We start from the raw sequence: 24585 nt of genomic DNA, 5'->3' as shown, positions 1-24585 counted from the left end.
AAAAATATTTCAAAACTCTATCCTTTACTCAAATATAAATACCTCTAGACAGTTTTAATAATATTCTTAAAAAAATCATACAATTAATAATTTTGGATAGAAACATGTTAATAGTTTAGTTAAAAAAATATTTTGAATAATGACTTTAAAAAAAGATTCATTTATTCCTTCATTTTTTTTATTTAAAATATTAGTATCATATTAAAAAAATGTTCCAAAAATGTTAAAAATAGCATTAATTTTCTTCTGTTTTCATAAATTATAAAAAGTATAAGTTTGAAACTATTTTTAAAACTCTTCTAAAAATTTGTACTTTTGAAACAAAATATTATCTAAAGAGAATTTTTATTAGTTTTTATTTTATTATTATATATATATATATATATATATATATATATATATATAATTAATTAATTTAGCATTTATATAATTTAACTTAAAATTAAGTTTGGAAATTCTCAAAAAGTAATATTCCAAGAAGACAGTCAAACCGGCCCTGGAATTAGGTCGAACCAGGGTGATGATACGTTGAAGGTCAGACGAACGCAGAATATTGGTAGATTGAACCCTCTGGGGGATTGAGATTGTTAATCAATAAAGCTATTTTTGTGCCCGTGCAAGATGAATGCTGTGTTTGTGGTTACGACTGCGTTGCCACTTCGATGAAACACCAGTTTAGCATCAGGCGAAGAGTGGAATCAATCTTGAATCCATCTTTCCCTTCAGATTCAGATTGTTGTGAGAGCCTCCGCCTTGAGAGTTGAAGTTTGATCTGTAATTATAAAGACCCAGATGGCCCAAAATCAAAGGCCCACAAGCATTCTTGAATCTCTTGGGGAAGAGATTGTTAGAATTGTCGCCCCAGTTTCAATCTGCATGTTCATGGTGGTTATTCTAGTCTCTATTCTCAACTCCAGCTCCTCGTCTTCTGCTGCAACAGTTAGCTCCATCGCTACCATTGCATATAATGAAAGCAGCTCCGATTCCTCGTGGGACAAATTTACAGGTGCTCTTTTAAACTCCCTGGTGTTTGTGGCTATCATAACTGTGGCTACATTCGTCATGGTGTTGCTTTTCTACCTTAGATGCGTCAAGTTCTTGAAATATTATATGGGTTTCTCGGCTTTTGTCGTTTTGGGTTTTCTTGGAGGTGAAATTGCATTGTTCTTAATTGAAGATTTCGATGTTCCTGTTGATTGTTTCACTTTTTTGGTTGTTCTCTTCAATTTTGCTGCTGTGGGTGTTTTGGCTGTGTTCATGTCAAAAATGCCCATCCTTGTAACACAAGGGTACTTGGTTTTGATTGGGATGCTGGTGGCTTATTGGTTTACTTTGTTACCCGAATGGACTACTTGGGCTCTTTTAGTTGCACTGGCTCTCTATGATCTTGCAGCAGTTTTGCTTCCTGTTGGACCTTTGAGGCTGTTAGTTGAGCTTGCTATATCTAGGGATGAAGATATCCCAGCTTTGGTTTATGAGGCTCGGCCAGTGGTTTATCATGAATCAAATCCTAGGGATGCAGTGCAAACAAGGATGAGGGTATGGAGGGAAAGAAATGAAATTTCGGGCAATCTCCCTGCGGTTCTCGATTCTGTTTCTGAGGGCAATGTGGTTTCTGAATCAAGTGTAGATGAGATTGAAGCATCCGATTCAAATCCTAATAGTGAATCAAGTGTTGTTAGATCTGAAGAGGGCCAGGTTCTGATAAGGAACAGTGAGCTTCTTGTTCCATTAATTGACATTGGAGGGAACGTTCAGCCACATGGAGAAGAAGTTTCTGCATCAAATGAAAATTTAATGTTAGAGGGAATTGGGTTGGGATCCTCTGGGGCTATCAAGTTGGGGCTAGGGGACTTCATTTTCTATAGCGTATTGGTCGGCAGGGCAGCGATGTATGATTACATGACGGTTTATGCGTGCTATCTTGCAATTGTAGCTGGTCTTGGAATCACTTTGATGCTATTGGCAATATATCAGAAAGCTTTGCCTGCTCTCCCAGTGTCGATAGCACTAGGCATCATGTTTTACTTCCTAACGCGGCTCTTCCTCGAGGTTTTTGTTGTACAATGTTCTTTGAACCTTTTGATGTTCTAGATATGTCTGCTTTTCTAATAGTATATATCATAAGAACGGTTGTCGATAACATTAGGCATCATGCTTTCCTTCCTAACGCGGCTCTTCCTTGATGATTTTGTTGTACAATGCTCTTTGAACCTTTCGATGTTCTAGATATGTCTCTTATATTTGAGGCTGATGCTTTTGTATTAGCAGATATAATAAGAACGGTTGATTGTTGATGGTTAACGATTGCACCCCTGTTGCTCAGTTTCTGTCTGAAGACCTTAGAACTTGACCTTGAATCAGTTCCTGCAGGTTTGATGATTTCTGTGGATCTTGTCAATTTAAGCCGGTTAACTTTGACATAGAAAAACTTTGCTTGCTACTACAATACTCACTCTCATTTCTGTTCTTTATCCCCTTCTATAATTAACAAGCGCATAGAAAGACAAGAAAAGGAGGACAAATGTGGAAAGGGATATTAAATGATTTGTTATTCAAATTGGATATTAAATGTGAAGTGATCGACTGAAGGTGGTGAAGCCATTGGGCCAGGCATGCTATTGATTTCATTCTGCAGCTCAGAAGCAAGAGTTGAGCCATTTCTTGATCTTCACGTTTAAGACATTCCATTCCGTACTCACCAAATCATCGATGCTATACTTTTCCATTTCGAGATTGAACAAATACTCATCCAAAGCATCTTTCCGCATATTAACACAAGCCTGGCACAATTCCTGGATACAATTTGAAGTAAACACAAGATTTGCGATGGCTTTAAGATGAAGGATCAGGTGTGGATGGACCAAGTTTACAACATATACGGCAGCCATACTCTCCCTCTGGGGATTTTCTTCCTCCAAATTGTCCTCAACATTATAGCCAGACTGAAAGGGAGCATAATCGGGCTCAAAGTATAGTTTGGGATAGAATTTCGTTTTGCTTCCGACTCTCATTTAAGGAGACCTTCCCATCTCCCATTTCGCAAGCTTTCCTCGACGGTCTTCATTTTTCTGTTTCTATTCATTTAGAAGTCACTTGTTTTATTTGGATGTTAAAAAGTCTTATATAGTTTTAGGCTTATGTTTAAAAGTTGTTTCGGATTTAGGGTTAGAAGTCATATAATTAGAAATCGAAGTTATTCTTAAAGATTTCAGGGCTAATGGGGAACACTAAATTAGCATTACCATTATTGTCCAATCAATTCCTATCATCGAATCGAACGGTCTCCATTCGCCCTCTCAAAATCCAACGGTGTACATGTAAGCTTTGCCTTCGACTCATATCCATCTTCCATTGCCGCACTTACAAAACCCCGCTCCAATCTGAGGCTTAGGGTTTAAGCTCTACTGTCAAAGAAAGGAGGAGAGCGAACAAAGGTCTTATTCTCCACTCCGATTCCTCGTCCCTTTCATTTTATCTCCTGTGTTGATGTTGATTCATTCAGGGTTTCAATTTTGATTGATTTTGTTTTCTGTTTAGATCTTTCGTCTTTCTGTAAAGATATTTACGTGTCCGTTCGATGAAATACCAAATCTATTCTCCTCACTCAGCTTTGATATGATCTGATTAGAAATTTCTCTTTCATCTTTCGTTGTGTGTATATGTGCTATGCCTAAGAATGATTCTGTTTGTTGTCGAGTGTTTTTAGTTTGAATTACGTATGCCTTTTTAAAGCGTCTACGAGAACATAAGCAGTTTTTAAAGTACTGAAGATTTCCTATAGGTACTAGAAAATTTTGTCTTTTGCTTCGAGATAACTTTGATCCTTGTGTTCCCATAGGTTTTGTTTGTTTGTATGTATGTTTATTTTGGATCTTACAACAGTACGTACAACTTTCTTTTTGATTATGGAGTTAATGTACCTTGAAAGTTCAAAACATATTTGCAGGTACGGTGTTATCTTGCACAACTACTTTTTGTTCTCTATGGTTTTTAATTGTTTTGGGTAATTTTCTTTCAGGTCGTCAGCATGGCGTTTCTTAGTAAAGTTGGGAAAATATATAGTCAGAGTTCTGCATCAAGGATTGGTTCAATTTCGCAACCTTCCCAGCTGTCTATCTTTCAAGCTATTAGATTCATGTCAAGTTCAAAAGTTTTTGTAGGAGGTTATCTGAAATTCCAGCTGTTCTTTTCTTCTTACGCCTTGGTGGTCTGTTAGAGCTTTCTCTGAGATCCCTTCATTTGTACTGCAGGCCTTTCTTATGGTACTGATGATCACAGTCTGAGGGAAGCCTTCACCAAGTATGGGGAAGTAGTTGAAGGTGTGACGACTTTTCTAACTAAGCATTATTGAGTAAAAAGCTAAATTTTTTTTTCACAAAATTGAATTACATCAAAAGAAAAAAAAAAAAAATTAACAGTATTAATTTTCGTGGGAGCGCTTCCACATTTTAGCTGATGTAGACTGTTGGGTGAGCGAATTTGATATTTGTTAATGTCCATCTTTGTTTTAGCGAGAGTCATATTGGATCGTGATACTGGTAGATCCAGAGGTTTTGGTTTTGTCACTTTCGTTGGCAACGAAGAAGCCTCCAGTGCTATTCAAGCACTGGATGGACAGGTAAACATTTGTGTTGAGAATGTAATTTGATGTTGGGGGCAATGTGGTTGGTGTCTCTTGGCATCAGTATGGCTTTGATATGGGTTTGTTAGTGACTAATTCATTTGTGGGTACTGTTCTCTGTCATTGTTAATTTTCTGTAACCAGGATCTCCATGGCCGTCGCATTAGGGTAAACTTTGCAACTGAAAGGTCTCGTGGTAGCTTTGTTGGTGGTGGTGGATACAGCGGCGGTGGTGGTTATGGAAGTGCAGATTATAATCGCAGTAGTGCATCCCAGGGAGGGGACAACTATTTTTCTGCCGATTCTGGTTCAGACTTCACCAGTAACCATCAGAGTGGCGGTGGACTGGATTCTGGAGATAATACTCGGGATGATTTTTTGGGCGGAGGGAAGTCTGGGGATGAGGATAACAACGACGACTATGCCAAAAGGGCTTGAGGAAATTAGTTGCTGTGTGAAAACAAATTGCTTTTAGTGTAATGTTTTATGCCTCGTATCTCTGAACCCAAAAGGCCCTGCGTTGATTTTTATCTTGTTTGACATGTTATTCATCAAACATGTTATTCAGAATCATTCTTGACTTCAAACCCCAAGTTTTATCGATGAGTTTCTTGCCTTTGACTGGGGATTAAGAATGAATGTCAACCTCTGTTTTAAAACGACATCTAGAATTCCCGTAGTCGTACGGAAATGGTCTTCATATACTTTCTGAGTTCTAACAATTACGGAGTGAAAGATTGAATTTTTGAGATATTGAGTTTTATGATGGTAATATGTGTGTTCCCTATTGATCTATGCTAGACCATGGTATATGAATTAGATCATGAATATTGATTTTTGTGGGAATTACAAGTAACAACAAACAATTTACAGAGATATTTAGACTTTGTTTAAAATGAAGACTTGTCTGTGTCTCTAATCCAACTTTGTTTAAAATAACAACAAACATGAATATTGATTTTTGTGAACCGTTTGTATTCCCCATTGGGTACAAATTGGAGGTGCTGTGGGACTGTTTATCAATGTTGAGAGTATTAGCGATGAGGAGAGCAATAGCAGCAGGAGTTGGTTGTTGTATATACTACTCGTTCACAGGAGCCATTGGATTCATAAGAAGTATCTGCAAGCTTTCTCTCTCCTTTTTTTTTTTTTTTTTTTTTTAGAGAACACATGAATCACCATTCTTAACAAAACTCCAGTGCAACCCTTAATCTTTGATATATTATATAATATATTAATATATGTGAAGGAAAATGGAAATCCAAGGCCTTATAAGAAGGCTGCTTAAATGATAATTAATCAACTACTAACCACATCCAAAGCAGAAGAAACAAACCATAAGCTCTTACAACTCTCTTACAAACTAGCTAAATAAAGTACTTCCATTTATTTAGTCCCACCAAACCATGAAGCTAAATAAGAAGACGGTTGAGAGAGAGAAGACTATGTGACATTGGAGTCGGAAACCGCCGTCGCTCTCGTCAGTAGTGGTGGTTCCGGCTCCGGTGGGGCTGACACCGGTGCCAGCGCCGCCCAAAACCCCCGTGGGTGATGCAGTGTTGGGAAGGGGATTTGTAGTAGTGGTAGTTGGTGGTGACCTTGCGACAGGTGACGTCATTCCGGGTACTGTTGTTGCCCCCGGTGGCGTCGGAGTCATGGTCACCGGAGTGGATCCGCCGCCGCCACTGGAATAACATCTAAATTTGTATTATGTCTTTTTCAAATGAGCTCTACACCTCAAAAATTATTTAATAGTTTTTGAAATAAATTTGAGTTTAATAAATTTGAATTTAAGAATTAATTTTATATATAGGAAATTTTAAAAGAAAGTAAAAATGAAAAAAGAAAAGAACATGTGGAGTGAAAAGAGAGGGCGCAATCCTCAAGAAGGGGAAGAACAAAATTAAAGTTGGCTCAACACCCTAAAAAGCAGGGAGAGGGATGAGAAAGAAATATGTCCCCCAGAAATCACGGTGGGATCAACCCCCCTATCCCACACAGGAAAAGAAAAAACGATTCTGATTTTGAATTTTCCCATTGCCCTAATTTAGATTCAAGACCCCACAGGCAAAATTTCAGGTGGGTCGCAACTTTTGACAAGGAAGAGCATTATCATCGAGTACCACCAGACTCGGATTAAATTTACCCCCAAAAGCCAAAAGAAACAAAGAAACAAAGAAACAAAGAAACAAAGAAACAAAGAAACAAAGCTAGGTATGGCTACGTCAAAGATTCTATAAAGCAACTCCATAGTGCTTTTGGACGATGTTAAGTTGTGGAGCACTTATTCATGCATGCCTATCCAATCTTCAATCTTAAGGGGGAAGAAATCCCTCTCACTTAATTTTATTTTCATGTTGGTGTGGATAGGATGTTATTCTCAAACGATATTTGACATAACCAACCAACTAACAGGAATACCACTCATCATACTCCTACTCCTTCCTTTCTTATGAGTCGAAAATATGATCTACCCAAGAATAGCGTTTTAAATTATTGGATCTCAGGTTTTCTATGGGTTTGTACTAAGAATTATCAAAAAGGGTCGGAAACTATCCACAAAATAACTTATTGAGGAGGTTGATGGGTTTGAAACAATCTAACATTAAAAGCTTCAATTATATAGCTTTTTTTAGAATAAAGCAATATATTGTTTTCAAGATTAGAGATTTGAATTGGTATCTAAGAATAAAAAAGAGGTTAGTGAGAGTCTAAAGCCGACATATTAAAAGTAAAAGATGTAATGAAGATCCTAAAAAAGCAACATACCCGGCGGTTGAAGGGTAGGAACAGCCAGAAGCGCCTGCCAGAGAGCCAGAGAGCCAGAGAAATGAGTTAAGTAACCATTTTTTTGTATTGTGTTTATGGAAGTTTAATTAATTAGGGAGGGTATTAATTAAGAAAAGGTTGAATGTGCCTACTAGGGTCGGTTGTGGAGATGGTAGCAACACCACCAAAATCACAAGAGCCTTGAGTTTGGCCCTTCTTTTGAAAGTAGCTATTAACAGCATAAGAACAGTGAGCCCTGACAGTGTTTGGAAGGAAACAAGCTGCATTTTGGCGAATAGGGTTGCAGTCAGCCCCCGCCCCGCACGCATAGTCCAGCGCCTTCTGCAGCGTCGTGTCGCCCACCCCGTCCTTGCAAACGCACCACGTCCCACCTATTCAAAACACAACCCCCATACACCACCCTTAAACACAGCATATAAATCAATAAATTAAAAAGAAGAAGAAGAAGAAGGAAGGTAGAGCTTACTTGAGTGGCCAGCCATGGCCGCCAGAAGGAGCACTGAGAGAGCCAAAGTAGGTGGCATGGCAGAGAAGTTGGAGCTGAATCAACCTGTTTCGTTTGTCTTTGTTTGTGGACATACAAATGAAAATGGGAAGCAGAGTTGGGAGTGGTGGAATAAATGTATGAAAGCTTATTTAAGCTTAACTTGGTGCATGCCCAACAATAGTGGCAATGACGATGGAATGTGAGCTTTTAGTTTCTTTTCTTTTCCTTTACTTTCCTTTTGCTTTGGCATCATAAATATTGCTTAAAGTAATGAACTAAATCCACCCACTACTTTGCTCACCGCCACGTCCTTTTGCTTTTGCAATCCTTTTATTTTTTATTTTTCTTCATAAAAGATTTGTGTTTAAAGTTGGCCATGAATCTTATCTTCATGTCTCATCTTTTTTTCGTTTCTTAAATAGTTTTATAATAAGACTTTTCGTGGGGTTTTCTTTGTGGTATGTGGTGAATTAAATAGACATACTGAGAAGGAAACCAAAAACTTTGGCACTCGTCTGCTTAGTACAATTATGAACACCCTCCCTGTTCTCGAATGTTAAGGCTGCAATGGATAGGAAATGTTGTAGTGATCCTCCAACAGTGGGCTAGTTCTCTTTATGACCTCTTAACCAATCGATCTAATCTTGGAGGGTAGCTTTTGCTCAAATTCGAACAGTTTCATGAGAGCTTACTTTCGTTATTTCCAATAATACGGCTCGATAACAAATCGGTTCTTTTAGAGCACGCCCGGTTTGTTCCGCTTGCAACAATCTAATGAGTTCTCCATGTGAAAAAATATTAGACATTCCATCTTCTGAAACCAACACTCAACCGAGTACGAAGCATTCCATCTTCTGAAACTAACACACACTTGTGATATCAACTTATTCATCTGCTATAAACATGCAAGGTGGAAACAAACAGGAAGCCAACAAACGCTAGAAGACTCAGCCCAGACAATAGCAAATAAAAGTAATCAAGATGTGCCTTGTTGAGATTGTCGGAAAACCAACTATTCTGCCCATTGGCTCCAGTTGCTTCATCGATCACAGAAACTAAAAGACTGCTTAAAATGCTTCCCATGCCTAAGACGCTAGTGTAAAAGGCAAGCCCCATGCTTTTCAAATCTGATGGACATTGATCGTAGAAGAACTCTTGGAGACCAACCAATGTAAAAACTTCAGCCAAACCATACAAAGTATATTGAGGAACTAGCCACCAAAAGCTCATTGGAATTGTTATGTCAGGCCTATCAACTAGACCCTGCTCTTCTGCAATTCTTAATCTTTTCCTCTCAACCATAGACGCAACCAACATTGAAATGGCAGATATAACCAGCCCAGTTCCTATTCGCTGCAGCGTTGTGATACCAGACTGTATTCCTGTAAAAGCTCTGGCGATAAAAACGAATACACGATCATAGATGGTAATAAAGATAACGATGGAAAGGGGAACAAATGAATCGATTGCAGCAGCAGGAGTGATAAAGCCTGATAAAATTGATCTATCCATTGTAGCTCCTTGCTTGGTGAAGAATGTGGAATCTTGTGCAAACACAATACCAAATACAAGGACTGTCATCCATACTGGAAAAATCCTAAGAACTGCCTTTGCCTCTTCAACCTCGCTCATGCTGCACACCATTCCACATTGGTTGGAATGATTTGGGACAATGCAGGCTTTGTTAAGAAATCTGCCACATTTGAGGAACCAACAATTGTTAACAAACCTCTAATAAATTTCGATTCAACTAGATATACTTCAACATTATAAGTTAACAAATTTCAATTCAACTAGATATACTTCAACATTATAAGTTAACAAATTTGCAATTTGATTCAACTCCACAGGATTCCATTCCACCCACTTCATTTCATGGTGAACCTATTACCTGAGTAACTGAATTTCTTGATCAAATGGATGAAAACGCTAACTATTAATTGGTCATAAATTTGGTGCTACACTTCCAGCGTTATGAACTAACTCTACCTCATGTTAGCATTTCAATAATTGTATGGACTTTTAGAGAAAATAGAGGCATAATCTAAGGTTAATAGTTACTCTAAACTCCATTTTCAAATGGGGCAAGAATTCTGTAATATTCTTACCTGAATTGTCCAGCTTTCTGTTGCGACAAGTCTGTTGCACTTTCTTCCTGATAAAAAATGAATGTTGAAGAAGCTCTCCAATTCCTAGCTGCAGATACAAATACCCGACCAATTCTCACAAATGGGCTCTTGTCGTACTTTTTGACGCTATAACGATATGTGTTTTTCCCAAATACAAACACAACCGATGCAATCACCATCATAATGAAAGGAATTCCAAATCCTAAACTCCAACTAAGATTTTCCTCCGTATATGTTACCACCAAAATGGCTACAAAGCTACCAGCGCACACACCAAAGAACCACCAATTGAAGAATGAGCTTTTGGATTTGGCCTCTTGAGGGTGTTGCGCATCGAACTGATCGGCTCCAAAAGCCTGTACGCAAGGCTTGTGTCCACCTTGCCCTACCCCTATTAGATACAGAGAGACGAAGAACAACACAAGCTGAAACTGGGCAGTGGAACATGATGAAATTTCGTTAGAGTTCTGACAGAGGAGGGAGGTTGTTGTGGGAAGCAGAGCAGAGAAAGAGAGCAAGGCTAGTCCCTGTAAGTGGATCAGAGTATGAACTCAGAAATCTGATTGAAAGGAAAATGAAACAAGGAAGAAAGATAGAGAGCAGACCAAGACGTAAATTGCAGAAGAAAAAAGAATGGTGCGATATCGTCCGAAGAAGGAATCAGCGACAAAAGCTCCGAGGAGAGTGAATAGCATGGAGATGCCTGACCAGATGTTGACACTTTCGGCGGCGGTGGCCACAGACTGACCAAGTGGCCCGGTGAGGTAAGTAATGAGGTTGGCACCGATTCCGTAGTAAGCAAATCTCTCGGCGACCTCCACTCCTAAATTGATGGTAAATTGAGAACATCGCCATCACAAACCGAGTAAATGTATGAGAAGCTGGTGAAAGTAAGTGGTTTTACCTATCATGAAAGAGGCGGACCTCCAACCACCGGAGGATGATCGGAGAACTGGGTGACCTTGAAAATCGACGGCGCCATCAACGGTGTCGTTCAGAAGCGGAGAGTCAGAGGCTGAGAGTGAAAGGTCCATTTTTTGATCGGAAGCGAAAAGGAGGAAGGAGTTGGATGGAAGATGAAATGGAGTTGGATCCGATGAGTTTGGCGAAAATGAGTTGGGATTGGATGGCTTTAATTGCCCGCCACCACTCATTTGGCAAGTTCTTCACGTTTTTTTTTTTTCCTTTTGATCATAATTATTAACAATTTGATGAATATAATAAACTCATTCTTTAAGTAAGAAATGCTTCATAAATGTCTTTTGCTTCAAAAGTTTGTTCCTAAATGTGCAATTACAATTCATTTCATGAGTCTAAAATAATCCTAGATCGAACTAGAACGGGACCTAAATAGAAGAAAAATTAACATAAATTGAAGAAAATTATTGGATTGAACTAAAATTTAATGGAAACCGATTTTGGACCACTATACCAACTTAAACTCATGTCTGTCTCAGGTGTCATTGCTTTTTGGTTGCACATTTTAGAGACAATTTGACTCTTATTCCATTGTACACTCTAATACACGTTTTCATAGCATAAAATTGAACAATGAAGAACATGTTTACCAATGATTTTGAAACAAGAAGAAAAAAAAAAAAAATGAAATTTAGAACCTTTTGTCGCCTGATAGATAATGGTTTTAAAAATTTAATTGGTTAATCGAGGCAGAAAAATAGATTTCAAATATTTTATTCCACTCCCTGGCCGAACGAACATGCGGAAGTCGAGTAGAAGAAAATTAGGATACACCAACACACACCCTTCACTGAAAAAATCGAACAATGTGATTTAAAAAAGAAAAGGGGTTTGTCTCCTTCCCAGGATCAATTCACGGAGAGGAAGAGAACGAATTGGGCATCTCACCGCCACCCAATTAAGTGGCCTCGCAAACTTCTCCACAAGTTTTGTCAGCAGATAATTATATAAAATTCAAATTCTGTCACTTGGGCCCTTTGGTTTTTGTCTTCGGAGCATAAAACTTCCCAAAAATTTGACTTTAATCGCACCCCTCATCCGCCGGTTCTCATTTCCTCAAGTCTTGTAACGATGAGGGGCATGGGAAGCCAGAGAGTTCCGCTGCTTGATCGTGGGGTAAACTATTTTCATTTCCATGCTGCTCCTGAAAAACGAATTGGTCCCATGTGAATGAAATGCTTTTTAGAATTACTTCCTCTGGTTTCTGTTATGGGATTTTACAGTGCTTCGGCTGTGCTTGCTTTTAGTTTCAAGGGTTGCTTTTGGTACTTCTTCGTGAACTTGGAATGGATGAATAAATTATTAATTGATTTTCGTATCGGTTTCTTTGTTTTTCACAGGGAGGGCGAAAGGGCCTTGACACATCAGAAGATCGTCAGTTAACAGACCTGGAACATGGGGATGCTGTACCGGTAATGTTCTTGTTTGTTAGCTTTTCACTGAAGTGAAGATTATGATTGTTTCCTGATGTTAATTATGCTTGGAATTTCAGCCTGCAAATGTGGGATTTGGCAGAGTACTTTCACTTGTAAGTGAATTGGTGCTGTGTTGGCAGAAGCTATGAATTTTGCTGTCAAAATCTTTTAAGTTCTCAACATCTGAATTGCATTTGCAGGCAAAGCCTGAAGCGGGGAAATTGATAATTGCTACCATTGCTCTTCTGATTGCTTCCACGTCAAGTTTATTGATAGTATGCATATTTTTGTGCATTAATCTAGCTCTTCCACGTCAAGTTTATTAAAATTTAACTTATGGCCACTTTATTATACTCTTTGAAATGCTGATTCTGTAGCCAAAATTTGGGGGAAAGATCATTGACATTGTATCTGGAGATATTGACACACCTGAACAGAAAAGCAAAGCTCTAAAGGAAGTCACAAACACCATTGTATACATCACATCGATCGTCTTAGTTGGGTATGATCATTTAGACTTTTTAAGACTTAAGTTATGTGAAATCATTATCTCGTACATAGAACTGCCGTGGCATTACGCTTGCTAAATCCTAAACCTGTTAGAATTGGAGACTAATAGCTCAGCTTGTGAATTGGGATCTGCTTCATGAGATTTTCCGTATAGAAATTTATTTTAAACATATTCTGTGATCCAGTATTATGTCGTCTCAGAAATATTATGTGCACTCGCTCATGAAAAATAATGTGATTTTCAGTTCGGTGTGCTCAGCTATTCGAGCTTGGTTATTTTCTTCTGCTAGTGAGAGGGTTGTTGCTCGCTTAAGGAAGAATCTGTTCACTCATCTTCTTAATCAGGTACCCCCCATGAAAAGAGGGGGAAAAAACTAAGAAGTCTATTTAATATTCCTTATTTTTAGCATGAGAAAGTTCTCTGGAACGATTGATGAATTTTGTAGGAAATAGCCTTCTTTGACATTACTCGAACAGGAGAACTTCTTAGTAGGCTATCTGAGGATACCCAAATCATTAAGAGTGCCGCAACTACCAATCTTTCCGAGGCCCTAAGAAATCTATCAACTGCATTAATCGGGCTGACCTTCATGTTTTCAACTTCTTGGAAGTTGACATGTAAGAATTTGAACATTGAAGCAGTTAAAATGCAAGTTCTAGGGCCCCAACGTGCTCATTGTTTTATCTTGTCTATCATTTCTAGTATTGGCTTTGGTTGTTGTTCCTGTCATTTCTGTTGCTGTTCGTAAATTTGGTCGCTATCTTCGTGAGCTTTCTCACAAGACACAAGCAGCTGCTGCTGTCTGTGCTTCAATTGCTGAGGTATAACTTCACTGCACGATTTTAATTTATTTTCTTTTCATAATTAGATATAAAATGTTAATTGTGAGAATAAGTTGGATATTGTCTTTCATGATGAAATCCAAAGTAAAAGCAAGTCATTGTCATGCTTTTATTTTAGGAATCTTTTGGTGCCATACGCACTGTCAGATCTTTTGCTCAAGAATCGTACGAGATATCACGGTACTCTCAGAAAGTCGAGGAGACATTGGAACTTGGACTCAAACAAGCTGTGAGTTTATTTTGAAGTGAAATATATCTTTTGTGCTTGTTCATGTGTCTTTCTTTCTGCAAGCTCACACCTCTTACTCTCAATCTTATCATTTAACAGAAAGTGGTTGGATTGTTTTCTGGAGGTCTCTATGCAGCATCGACCTTATCTGTTATTATTGTTGTGATATATGGAGCTAATTTGACGATCAAAGGGTTCATGACTCCGGGAGCTCTGACATCTTTCATTCTTTATAGTTTAACAGGTAATATTTCTCTGTTTTCAGGAGCTTTTCTTTCCCATGTGGCACAATAAAAAAAATTAACTGTACTCAACTCTCCCTTTGTAGTGGGAACCTCTGTATCTGGGTTGTCGGGATTATACACTGTGGCCATGAAAGCTGCTGGAGCTAGCAGGCGAGTTTTTCAGCTCCTGGATCGTGTATCAACAATGACAAATTCAGGAAATAAGTGTCCTATTGGGTATGCTCATTTTATTTTATTTTTTCTAAATTGAAAATGAAATTTCGTCCTTTACTTTTGAAGGGGGTGATTTAGAATAGCATGTGGACTGGAAATCTTAATCTGAACTTGAGGGATTGTGAGGAGATTTAGATGCTTATGAATTATGTTCGACTCCAGACAACAAAGAAGGCTATCACTAGGACTTTTGGAAGTCCTGGACTATTCCCCATATTCTAGTTCCAGCATAACTTCATCTAGTATTGGCAAGGAGACTGATAAAAATTGCACACATTTATTAAGTAACGATCCCATGCTCATCACCTCGAGACGAGACGAGACGAGATTAGATGGTTCTTTAATGGCAGTTAGTGTTAGGTATTGAAATTTGTTGAGAATTAGGTTAGAATACGGATAGTTATGTCTGTTTGAACCATCAGAGACTATTGTTACTAGCAAGTAAGAATTGGTTCTTTCATCTTGCTTTATCTCATTAATTATTGAGATGACAGATTCTATTATTTTTATAAGAGTAAATATGAGTACTTGAAAAGAAGAGAACTGTTAGTTTTAATTTCCAGGAGCAGAATGATAGCTGTTGGTTATTTAATGCAGTGATCAAGATGGAGAAGTTGAGTTGGACGATATCTGGTTTGCATATCCTTCCCGCCCTAATCACACTGTGCTGAAGGTAATTTCTGTCTAAACTTGTAGTTATGTGGTGACAGGTTATGCAGTGTTATTGCAATATAAACAAGTTCCATGGGTACAGGGAATAACATTGAGATTGCAGCCTGGCTCAAAAGTAGCTCTCGTTGGTCCAAGTGGCGGTGGAAAAGTAATTTAGCTTCTTTTGCTTGATGCTTGTTTCTTCCTTACTGATTATAACAACAAATCTGAGATTTATTATGCGTTAAAAACCTACTAACATACTCCATGTTTCTTCCTTTGCCACAGACCACCATAGCAAACCTGATTGAAAGATTCTATGATCCTAATAAAGGCCAGATTCTGATAAATGGGGTTCCTCTGGCAGAGATATCCCATGAACATTTGCACAAAAGGGTAACAAGTCTACCTAATAATTAACTTTCTAACTCGAATGAAAGTTGAAAGGTTGTGTTACCAATGTATGGTCTGCTTCTGGATTGCAGATCAGTATTGTGAGCCAGGAGCCTATTCTTTTCAACTGCTCCATAGAGGAGAATATAGCCTACGGTTTAGATGGCAAAGTTGATAGCATTGATGTAGAAAATGCTGCTGTAAGAGCTTATGTCCTTTTGCCTTCTAGAAAACCTGTAGGGCTAAACCTGTTGTTTGACTTAAACTACTGAAATTGCAGAAAATGGCGAATGCACACGATTTCATATCAAACTTCCCTGAAAAGTATAAAACCCATGTCGGAGAACGTGGAGTAAGGCTGTCGGGCGGTCAGAAACAAAGAGTAGCTATAGCAAGAGCTCTTCTTATGAATCCAAGAATTCTCCTTTTGGATGAAGCCACAAGTGCTCTAGATGCTGAAAGTGAACACTTAGTACAGGTGTGTTGTGAATTCTTGTTGTTCGGTATTAGAAACTCAAAAGTAGCCTACCCTGTTTTCAGATTTCATATTTATCATCATGAATCTCATCAATGGCCGGGTTTTAGGATGCAATGGATTCTTTGATGAAAGGCAGGACCGTGCTCGTCATTGCGCATAGGCTATCCACCGTTAAGACAGCAGACACGGTGGCCGTTGTTTCTGGTGGTCAGATTGTTGAAAGCGGAACACACGAAGAGCTCCTTAGCAGGGATGGTGTCTACACTGCACTAGTGAGGAGGCAACTGCAAGATACAAAAACAACATAAGGCACAACATGATTGCATTTACATGACAGAAATTAGTTTTGCTTCAATGACTGATGGAAAGCTCATACTCTTTTCTTCCTACCACAAACTCAGAAAGCTACTGTTTTATTTAGTTCAGAGTTGTCCTTTGATAAAAGATGTTTGTGCCTTACATTTTTAGTGTTTACTAATGTTGAAGGATTTTTTATGCGCACAACGTTGGAGTTTCTTTTATTTTTAGTTCAACAGTTTCACTTTTTGATCGAAGTTAGTGGAGGATAAGTTTCTTCTCAATTTATAGTTTTGCTTAGCTTAAAAAAACAGGAAGGAAATTAAAGGTGTATGGTGATTTTTATAGTTCAATGGGACTCTCCATTATCATTTCAATAATAGTCAATTATTTATGGTTTCACAACAATCAATGAGGTAAGAAATAATATTAATAACAACTTGGTAATAATAACTTATATTATTTGGTCACATCTATTTATTTAAGATCACTAAAATCTTTTTTTAAAACGTTAAACATAGTTTTAAGACTTCTATTCTAATACACGCCAATACCTCATATGTTTCTAACCGTCCATCCACCAAACTCTTTCAATGCTCTAAATGAGCTTCTTTTATAGCCTGCCTACCTTTTCACAAACACCGTTTATGAATAATTTGAAAAATATGGTACTATATTTAATGATCTCTCCGATCTAAATCCAAATTATTTTCTTTAACAACATCATCTTCACATCTATCTATCTATATATATATTAAAGAAAAGAATTACTCTTGAATACACACGATCCACTTGAATAAAAAGAAAGTAATTTAAAAGGGATATGAAAAAAATAAATATGAATGTTGTATGGTAAAGAAAGAAGGGAGTTGGATATCCCAAAAGGGCCAAACTGGGAAGCCTTCAAAGTAATGTTGAGGTAGTTGGGTTTATGTTTACAGTTATGAACACTTTTTTGCCCTTTTGGAAGGCAACCACTTTGCAAACTTAAACTTGGAGCAAAGGCCCATAACTTTAATAAAGACACACATGCACCAACCAATCTATTTAGTGAAGTCCTATAGGGTTTCTAAAATTGGTCCAGGGGAGAAGCTTTTGAGCAATTGAATGATGTCTTAAGTCTGTTTAAATTTTTTTTTTTTTTAAAAAAGTGTTGCAATTATTTGAAAGAGGCGAATTATTTGTTGCTAGAAAACAATGGTAAGAAAGTATATGCATTATAGTTGATTCATCATGTGCAGCAAAAAGATGCTGTTGGATTCAGATGGCCTGGCAAACCAACTGCATCCTCCTCCTCCTCCTCCTTGCCAACTCAAGCCCTCTTCCCCAATTTCCCTTTTTTTTATTTCAACAAACTTCAACTTCAATCATTGATTTACAATTCCAACTAATTTCAATCTTCTTTTTCCTCTTATTTCCCTTTGAATCAATCTTTATCCTAACTTATTGTTGAACTAAAAGGGGGAAAAAAAGAAGTCAACTAAAAAAAAGTGACCTAAATTAATGTGCGAACCTTATTGCAACAAGGTGAACACGAACTTTTGTGTATAGTCAAAGACGAGAGAGAGAGATCCCATCATGCAGAATTCTCCTCTCTCTTGTACCCTAAAAAAAAAAAGAGTTCTCGATGAAATTATTGGTTATATATTAAGTTGTGGGGTTGAAAGCCCCCACCTCTGTTGGCCTACCTAATTCTTCCACTCCTTTGAGGAGCATCAACCAAATGATAGAGATTCCAAGAGACAAACAGAGAGCTTTGACAATGTCACCGTATATCAATATTAAAGGACCATAATACTCATTGCATTGTTCCATGGGAAATGGGTATTATTGTTTAGTTGGTGATGCCCTAATCTTTGTAACCCATCCCACATGCCATGCAAAACCTTTCTTCCATCTTCTCATCACATTTTCATGAGTTCAACTAACAATGTGAACAACGGGACAAAACCCAACTTTTTTTACTATTACAATTATTTTTCCCTAATTCAAAAGAATGAATGAAAAACAACATTATTTGTTGTATATTTCAATGAGCAAAGACTTATTTGAGGTTGTGAGGAGATGATGGCGCCCATGTCATGATGTCCTAACAACTTTCAATTATTTTCTAATAGTAAACTACAAAGCTCTCTCTCTAAATAAATATTATTGGTTTTCCTTGTTCTAAGTGTTCACATTTATTATTATTATCATCATAAAGAAATTCATGTCCAATTTCTTAAACACTTCCCAACCTAGTTGATATGCATGTCTCTCCTTATCGATTGGTAAGTTGAGATTATTTCACCTAATAAATTAAAATTCCAAGTTTTTTTTTTTTTTTTCTTTCCATTTTATTATTTTTGGAAATTAAGCTTTAATTTCTCGTCTAAAATGGATATATTAGGCATTGGTTTGGTTGAAATTGAAATATAAGCAAGTTGCTTAAATAAATAAAAACATCCAAAATATAAAGTTGAACACTTGGACCTACCCAAGCTCTCAAATTTATTATTAGGACCAATTGTTCATGTTGAAGTCATCTTGTTTTAATTAGTATCATCAGCTCCGGCTGTTTGAGGGAAGTAGCAACTTGAAACATGAAAGCGAGAGTTTGAGAAAGGAAAGAGGATACAAAGTAAAAATCCTTCTCTCTTCTCTCTTCTCTCTTCTCTCTCTCTCTCTCTCTCTCTCTCTAGGAGAGTACTGACAAGTTCACATGCACATATACACAGCTCTTGACCCACTCACATACCCATTCCAAGATAGGAAGCTGAAGAACATCTGACCCACATTTTCTCTCTCTCTTCCCCCACTCTCTCAATTTCCTCCTCTAAAAAGAATCCCAGGAAAAAAAGAAGAAGCTGTTTTGTTGCAATCCCCAATTGCGTTTGTTTGATTAGCTTCATTTTCCATGTTACTACCTCCAACCAAGTGCTTACATTTGTTCTTCTAAGATACTTGTTCACATCCCTTCATAAATCTGCACAACCTTGTCTTTCACCTCTCTCTTTCTATTTCTTCTTCGCTCGCCATTCCTGGTTCACCCATTGCCTCTCTCTGCTCCTGGATTCTTCTCCTTTGCTGCAAGGAATCGAGATTTGGGAAATTGGTAAGGAACCCAGAAGAGCATTTTGGGATTTGGGTGGAAATTTTTGTGGGATTGGGATTTCTTTTACATTGTGAGCTGATGATTGTGATTAATGGTGGTCCAGCTGGAAATTGCACTGTTTCTGAAGCTGTAATTAGGTGTAAATCTGATATTTCTGTCCTGTACGTACAACCCAAGAAGGAATCTGTATTTCGGTGGAGAATCTGTTGGGAGATGCTGTAACTCAAGGGGCATGGGCTTTCGAAGAATCTCTTTTGGGGTTTGGACTGAATAGAACTCAGGAGAATGTGGGGAAGAAAGGCTTTGTTCTTTTTGGATTGAAGGAGTGCTGGTTACAATATTTATTTCACTACGCATTATCTTGTTGTGTAGCCTTAGATGTGGGTTCTTTTTTGTTTTGGTATGTGGTTCTTTCTATGACTGAAGTGAGGGAAGGGCATAGTTTGTTGTGAAAGAGAAGAACCTGAAGATGGCTGCAAAGCTTCTGCATTCTTTAGCTGATGAAAATCCAGATCTGCAGAAGCAAATAGGATGCATGACTGGGATTTTGCAGTTGTTTGATCGTCAGCATATACTCAGTGGAAGACAATTGAGGCACAGGCGGCTTCCTCCTGGTATTTCACTATCTCAATTTGCTTTCGCTTATTGTGTCTGTTTGCCACAAAAACGTCAAGCAGCCTAAGCTTTGTTATATCTTGTTTCAATGCATAGTTCTTTTAAGAGTTGAAGATGCCACTTCTTTCTCTACATCGTTTCCTTTTCTTTTTTGTTTTGGGGACGGAGGAAATGAATTTAAGTTTGTGATTCTTTTGCTTTCTCTTCTGCGGCATCTCTGTAATTGGTGCTGTTTGGAGGAAAATACTTTGTAAATATGGGGATCCATATTCCTTGGTTTACAAACAAAACATATCATGCTCTTCATAAACATGTGTCTATATTTAGATTACTTCTGATTCAACCACTCCAAATGAGTTTTTTAATCATCTAATAATTTCAGCGTTATTATGTATTAATCCAGTGGTATGCAAATTGATATCATGCCAACTCTTTTTTTCAATCTTGTCTACTACAGGCACTTCTCATCTAAATATTGGCAACCCAGGGAAAGAATACAATGTCTTTCAGACAGAGGCAACTGTATGTCTCCTAATTACTCTGCCATTTTTTAAGCCTGCTACTTTACTAAATTGCATATATGTTTAAGCATTTAAGTTCTGTACAGAAAATTTGAGTTCATTCTGGATCGTAATCTATGAATCTTGTTCTTGTAGGACATGTCTCTAAATGAGAGTTCCAGTGACAAACAAAGGTTTAATAAAGATTTATCAAGAGCTTCTTTCTCCTCTTGCTCATCTTCCATGTCCTCTGGTGAGCACAACAAAACAGCTCAGTTGCAAGCTTCCTCCTTTGATCAGATACTTTTATCAAGAACGCCATTGAGAGATTCTGCACCAAACCAGTCAAATACCTCTCCCCGGGTGGGGAGGCAACCCCTTGATCTGCGAGATGTCGTGAAGGATTCTATGTATAGGGAAGCAAGAATGTTATCGGTCAAAACGTATACCAATGACGAAGCACGGAGTCGTTCTATGAAGCATAGAGACTCTCCAAGGCCTTTACAGCTATCCCAATCTACAGATGGGGCTTCTAAAGATGATACAAATTGGAAACAAAAGATGCCTGTTGATCTGAAGGAGTCCCTTTTGGTTCTTGCTAAACTTCGAGATGCACCATGGTATTACAATGAAGTCGGAGAACATGATAAACTGTCTCACGAAGTAAAAGATGGATTTTTGCAATCATTCTCTAGAGATGGTCCTCGGTTTTCTTATGATGGGAGAGAGGTCGAGCGATTATCCTTTGAATCACGAGATACCATTCGGTCAGCTCCGAAATTTAAAGACTTTCCAAGACTCTCATTGGACAGCAGGGAGAGTTCAATTCATGGTTCCAAATCTATGTTAAAATCAAACAAACTTTCAAAGAACTTGAATGGTAGTGATTGCTCAAGTGAAAAATCTATTGATCCACCACAACCGTCGGGATCTCGAAAGCATCCCCCCAGTGTTGTGGCAAAGTTAATGGGGTTGGAAGCACTTCCAGGCTCACCCTTGGCCAGTGATGCTCAGGTTAGACGTGACCCCTTCGTTAGCTCATTGGATGGCATAAGCTCAATGAGGCCAATTAGAACTCCTGACTCTCCTCGGAACACATTGAAAGGCCCAACTTCTCCACGATGGAAGAATCCTGATTTAGTAATGAAACCTATACCAAATTCAAAGTTTCCGGTAGAAGTTGCACCTTGGAGGCAGCAGGATGGAAGTAGAGCCTTTCACAAACCTGCTCTGAAGCACCTAAATGGATTAGCTGGATCGTCTAACCCCTTTCCTTCTGTTTATAGCGAAATTGAAAAAAGATTGGAAGACTTGGAGTTTAAACAATCAGGGAAAGATCTTAGAGCACTGAAACAGATCCTTGACGCTATGCAATCAAAGGGGCTCTTGGAGACTAGGAAGGAGGAGGAACCTTGTAACAGTGGAACTCAAAGAGAGAATGAATCAAAACGTGAGAGCAGTAGTGTTAATTGTAGGTTGATGAGCGAACGAAGTCGGCCAAATAACCAAAAGGATTCTTCCAGGAGTGGGGAATCTCCAATTGTGATCATGAAACCAGCAAAACTTGTGGAAAAATCTGGAATTCCAGCTTCATCAGTTATTCAGATGGATGGCCTTCCTGGTGTCCCTAAGCTTCAGAAAGCCCCGCATGGTAAAAAGAACTCCAGTGGTAACCGAGCAGTTAAAGATACATCTCCTGAAAATAGTGGGAGGGGCTCTGGTGCGAGTTCCACCAAAAAGAAAGAGAATGCAAAAAATCTAAGACCCCCGCATTCTTCTTCAAAGCCTCAACATTTGGCAACGGAAAACACCGTAAGTTCAATAAAAACCTCAGGGTCTGTGAGCCCAAGATTGCAGCAGAAGAAGGCTGAGCAAGACAAACGATCTCGACCGCCAACTCCTCCATCTGACACAAACAAAACTAAATGGAAATCCAACAGACAAGAAACTGATTCGGGCTCTCACGTTGGAAAATTGAGAATGAAATCTTCGCATGTGTCCCAAATGGATGACCAATTGAGTGAGATAAGTAATGAATCAAGAACTTTGAGCAACCAAGGAGACGACATATCTCAACTGTCTGACAGTAATTTATCCTTGGACTCAAAGACAGATATAGAAGTCACCAGCAGCGAACTTCCTACTGACATTAATGGTAGCCATGGTTTACAAATGAAGACTTCAAAGTACTCAGATTCACATTCAATGGAAAATGTAGGTGACCTTTTCATTTTCTTTTTGCTCTGCACTTACAGCAACTAATCTATAATACATTAAATTGTTTCAGAACTCAAATTTGAGTTTTGATTTTGTGGCTTGCAGGCAAAACTTGCTACTCCTGCTCTTGAACATCCTAGTCCGGTTTCCATTCTCGATTCCTCTATGTATAGAGACGAGGAGCCATCGCCATCTCCTGTTAAGCAGATATCAAAATCCCTCAAAGGTAAAACCAACAATCCTTTCGGAATCAATTTGAATATTTCACATTTTAGTCACTGTACCACCGTCCCACCGTCCCACATTTTCAAAAGTGAATATGAAGATGACATATTTTTAACAGGGGGTGGGAGGTAATTATTGATGATCAATCTTGAAATATGTCAGATTTAGAATGTAGGCCAGGATATTTTATGGTTTTATAATGTTCGGCAAATTCATTTTGTTGTGCTCCGGTGGGTGAAGCTTTATCATGATATCACTCTTAAGCCGCAGCATAGAAATTTAAGCTCAACTTTTCAATCCCATTCTCAAAGAGAGAGGAAGTTTCAATTTAATCCGTTCTAATACTTTGATGCATACCTTTCAGGCAATAGGGCTTTAGGCTCTGAAGATTGTGGTGAATATCAATGGAGTGCCACAGATAGCAGTGTGGAGCCTGGTCTTAGCATGGAAATCAACCGCAAGAAACTGCAAAACATCGACAACTTGGTTCAGAAGCTCAGGCGCCTGAACTCTCACTATGATGAAGCAAAAACAGATTACATTGCATCATTATGTGAGAATACTGATCCAGATAACAGATACATATCTGAAATATTGTTAGCTTCTGGCCTCTTACTCCGGGACCTAGGCTCGGGCCTGGCAACGTTTCAACTCCACCCTTCTGGTCATCCGATCAACCCTGAGTTATTCTTCGTTTTGGAGCAAACCAAGACGAGCAGTTTGGTAAGAAAGGATGAGTGCAGCTCTCTGAAAGTTGCAGATTCAAAACTGAAGCAGGAGAAATCTCATCGCAAACTCATTTTTGATGTTGTTAATGAGATTGTTGGCAGAAAGTTGTCTGTTGTTGCTGCATCACCAGAGCCCTGGACAACATCCAAAAAACTAGTAACTAAATCTATTAGTGCGCAAACGCTTCTGAAGGAGCTATGTGCCGAAATCAAACAGTTTCAAACCAAGACACCCAGTTGCAACTTGGATGATCAGGACGACGGTTTGAAAAACATGTTAATGGAGGATGTGTTGCAAAGATCTGAGAGTTGGACTGATTTCTTTGGCGACATCTCCAACGTCGTCTTAGACGTTGAAAGATTGATATTCAAAGACTTAGTTGACGAAATCGTATACGTTGAGGCTGCTCATTTACGCACGAAGTCAGGCAGACGAAGACAGTTGTTTACTTGACAGTTTCTTCTTTAACCTTTCCACATCTATCTGATTTTGCATTTCATAGTGATGGAACCTTCATTTTTCTTTTTCTTTTTTTCCTACAATACAGATAGATAGTGCTGTGAAGCGTTGTGACTAATGGTAAAGAAGTGTTGTAAAGATGGTGAACATGAACATCAACATTCTGATGAATCAATATATGTATGCATCTGATATTATTCTTTCTTCACCTCTCCCTTTTGCTTTCCTTCTGCTTCCTACAAACTGTCAAAAACATCTCCCATTATTTTTCTCAATCCAATTTTCTATTACCACGGAATTTGAATCAAAGCAGTAGCCTCAAGTCTTAACAACACAAGTAAATATAATCAATCCTCAGAATGAGCTTCTCTAATCATATCAAAACTTTCAAGATTCGATAAAAAAAAAAAAAAAATATATATATATATATATATATATATATATATATATATATATATATATAT

The 24585-nt window shown here is 38.2% G+C and overlaps 6 protein-coding genes across 8 annotated transcripts; 4 read left to right on the top strand and 2 right to left on the bottom strand.

Annotated features, from left to right (window-relative positions):
- The first annotated feature begins 475 nt into the window (after positions 1–475).
- On the top strand, positions 476–2292 carry PS2 (Presenilin-2). 2 transcript variants are annotated; one of them, XM_087126826.1, is made up of 2 exons: positions 476–2052; positions 2272–2292. In XM_087126826.1, exons 1-2 carry the CDS (start codon positions 793–795, stop codon positions 2275–2277), a joined length of 1266 nt encoding a protein of 421 aa, XP_086982952.1. In that variant the 5' UTR covers positions 476–792; the 3' UTR covers positions 2278–2292. The 2 variants fall into 2 exon arrangements, with proteins under 2 accessions (XP_086982952.1, XP_023541370.2); XM_023685602.2 differs by lacking the exon at positions 2272–2292 and having other exon boundaries at positions 477–2202.
- A 987-nt stretch (positions 2293–3279) lies between these two features.
- LOC111801579 (glycine-rich RNA-binding protein 4, mitochondrial) lies at positions 3280–5286 on the top strand. Its single transcript, XM_023685605.2, has 5 exons — positions 3280–3437; positions 4022–4166; positions 4254–4322; positions 4515–4621; positions 4769–5286. Exons 2-5 carry the CDS (start codon positions 4031–4033, stop codon positions 5060–5062), a joined length of 606 nt encoding a protein of 201 aa, XP_023541373.2. The 5' UTR covers positions 3280–3437; positions 4022–4030; the 3' UTR covers positions 5063–5286.
- A 537-nt stretch (positions 5287–5823) lies between these two features.
- On the bottom strand, positions 5824–8239 carry LOC111801960 (PLASMODESMATA CALLOSE-BINDING PROTEIN 3). Its single transcript, XM_023686210.2, has 4 exons — positions 7881–8239; positions 7546–7785; positions 7394–7427; positions 5824–6309 (listed from the first exon to the last, which is right to left on the bottom strand). Exons 1-4 carry the CDS (start codon positions 7936–7938, stop codon positions 6015–6017), a joined length of 627 nt encoding a protein of 208 aa, XP_023541978.2. The 5' UTR covers positions 7939–8239; the 3' UTR covers positions 5824–6014.
- A 146-nt stretch (positions 8240–8385) lies between these two features.
- Positions 8386–11192, bottom strand: LOC111801959 (protein NRT1/ PTR FAMILY 5.10-like). Its single transcript, XM_023686209.2, has 4 exons — positions 10935–11192; positions 10636–10853; positions 10010–10557; positions 8386–9594 (listed from the first exon to the last, which is right to left on the bottom strand). Exons 1-4 carry the CDS (start codon positions 11182–11184, stop codon positions 8790–8792), a joined length of 1821 nt encoding a protein of 606 aa, XP_023541977.2. The 5' UTR covers positions 11185–11192; the 3' UTR covers positions 8386–8789.
- A 582-nt stretch (positions 11193–11774) lies between these two features.
- LOC111801320 (ABC transporter B family member 25) lies at positions 11775–16566 on the top strand. The gene is made up of 17 exons (XM_023685270.2): positions 11775–12124; positions 12349–12420; positions 12501–12536; positions 12624–12698; positions 12801–12925; positions 13179–13278; positions 13380–13551; positions 13637–13755; positions 13895–14005; positions 14105–14249; positions 14334–14466; positions 15061–15136; positions 15218–15283; positions 15403–15510; positions 15600–15707; positions 15788–15985; positions 16093–16566. The coding sequence occupies exons 1-17, from the start codon at positions 12080–12082 to the stop codon at positions 16291–16293; spliced, it is 1890 nt and encodes a 629-aa protein (XP_023541038.2). The 5' UTR covers positions 11775–12079; the 3' UTR covers positions 16294–16566.
- Positions 16567–18926: 2360 nt separating this feature from the next.
- Positions 18927–24329, top strand: LOC111801909 (protein LONGIFOLIA 1). Of its 2 annotated transcripts, XM_023686138.2 has the most exons (6): positions 18927–19376; positions 19480–19990; positions 20449–20513; positions 20648–22705; positions 22814–22934; positions 23298–24329. In XM_023686138.2, exons 2-6 carry the CDS (start codon positions 19846–19848, stop codon positions 24113–24115), a joined length of 3207 nt encoding a protein of 1068 aa, XP_023541906.2. In that variant the 5' UTR covers positions 18927–19376; positions 19480–19845; the 3' UTR covers positions 24116–24329. The 2 variants fall into 2 exon arrangements, with proteins under 2 accessions (XP_023541906.2, XP_023541905.2); XM_023686137.2 differs by having other exon boundaries at positions 18927–19990.
- Positions 24330–24585: the final 256 nt, after the last annotated feature.

This window comes from Cucurbita pepo, chromosome 9 (assembly GCF_057944985.1).
Source record: "Cucurbita pepo subsp. pepo isolate OVF chromosome 9, ASM5794498v1, whole genome shotgun sequence".
In the NCBI taxonomy this organism is placed as follows: domain Eukaryota; kingdom Viridiplantae; phylum Streptophyta; class Magnoliopsida; order Cucurbitales; family Cucurbitaceae; genus Cucurbita; species Cucurbita pepo.
Note: the sequence above shows the minus strand (reverse complement) of the source record. Positions and strands in the feature narration are given on the sequence as shown.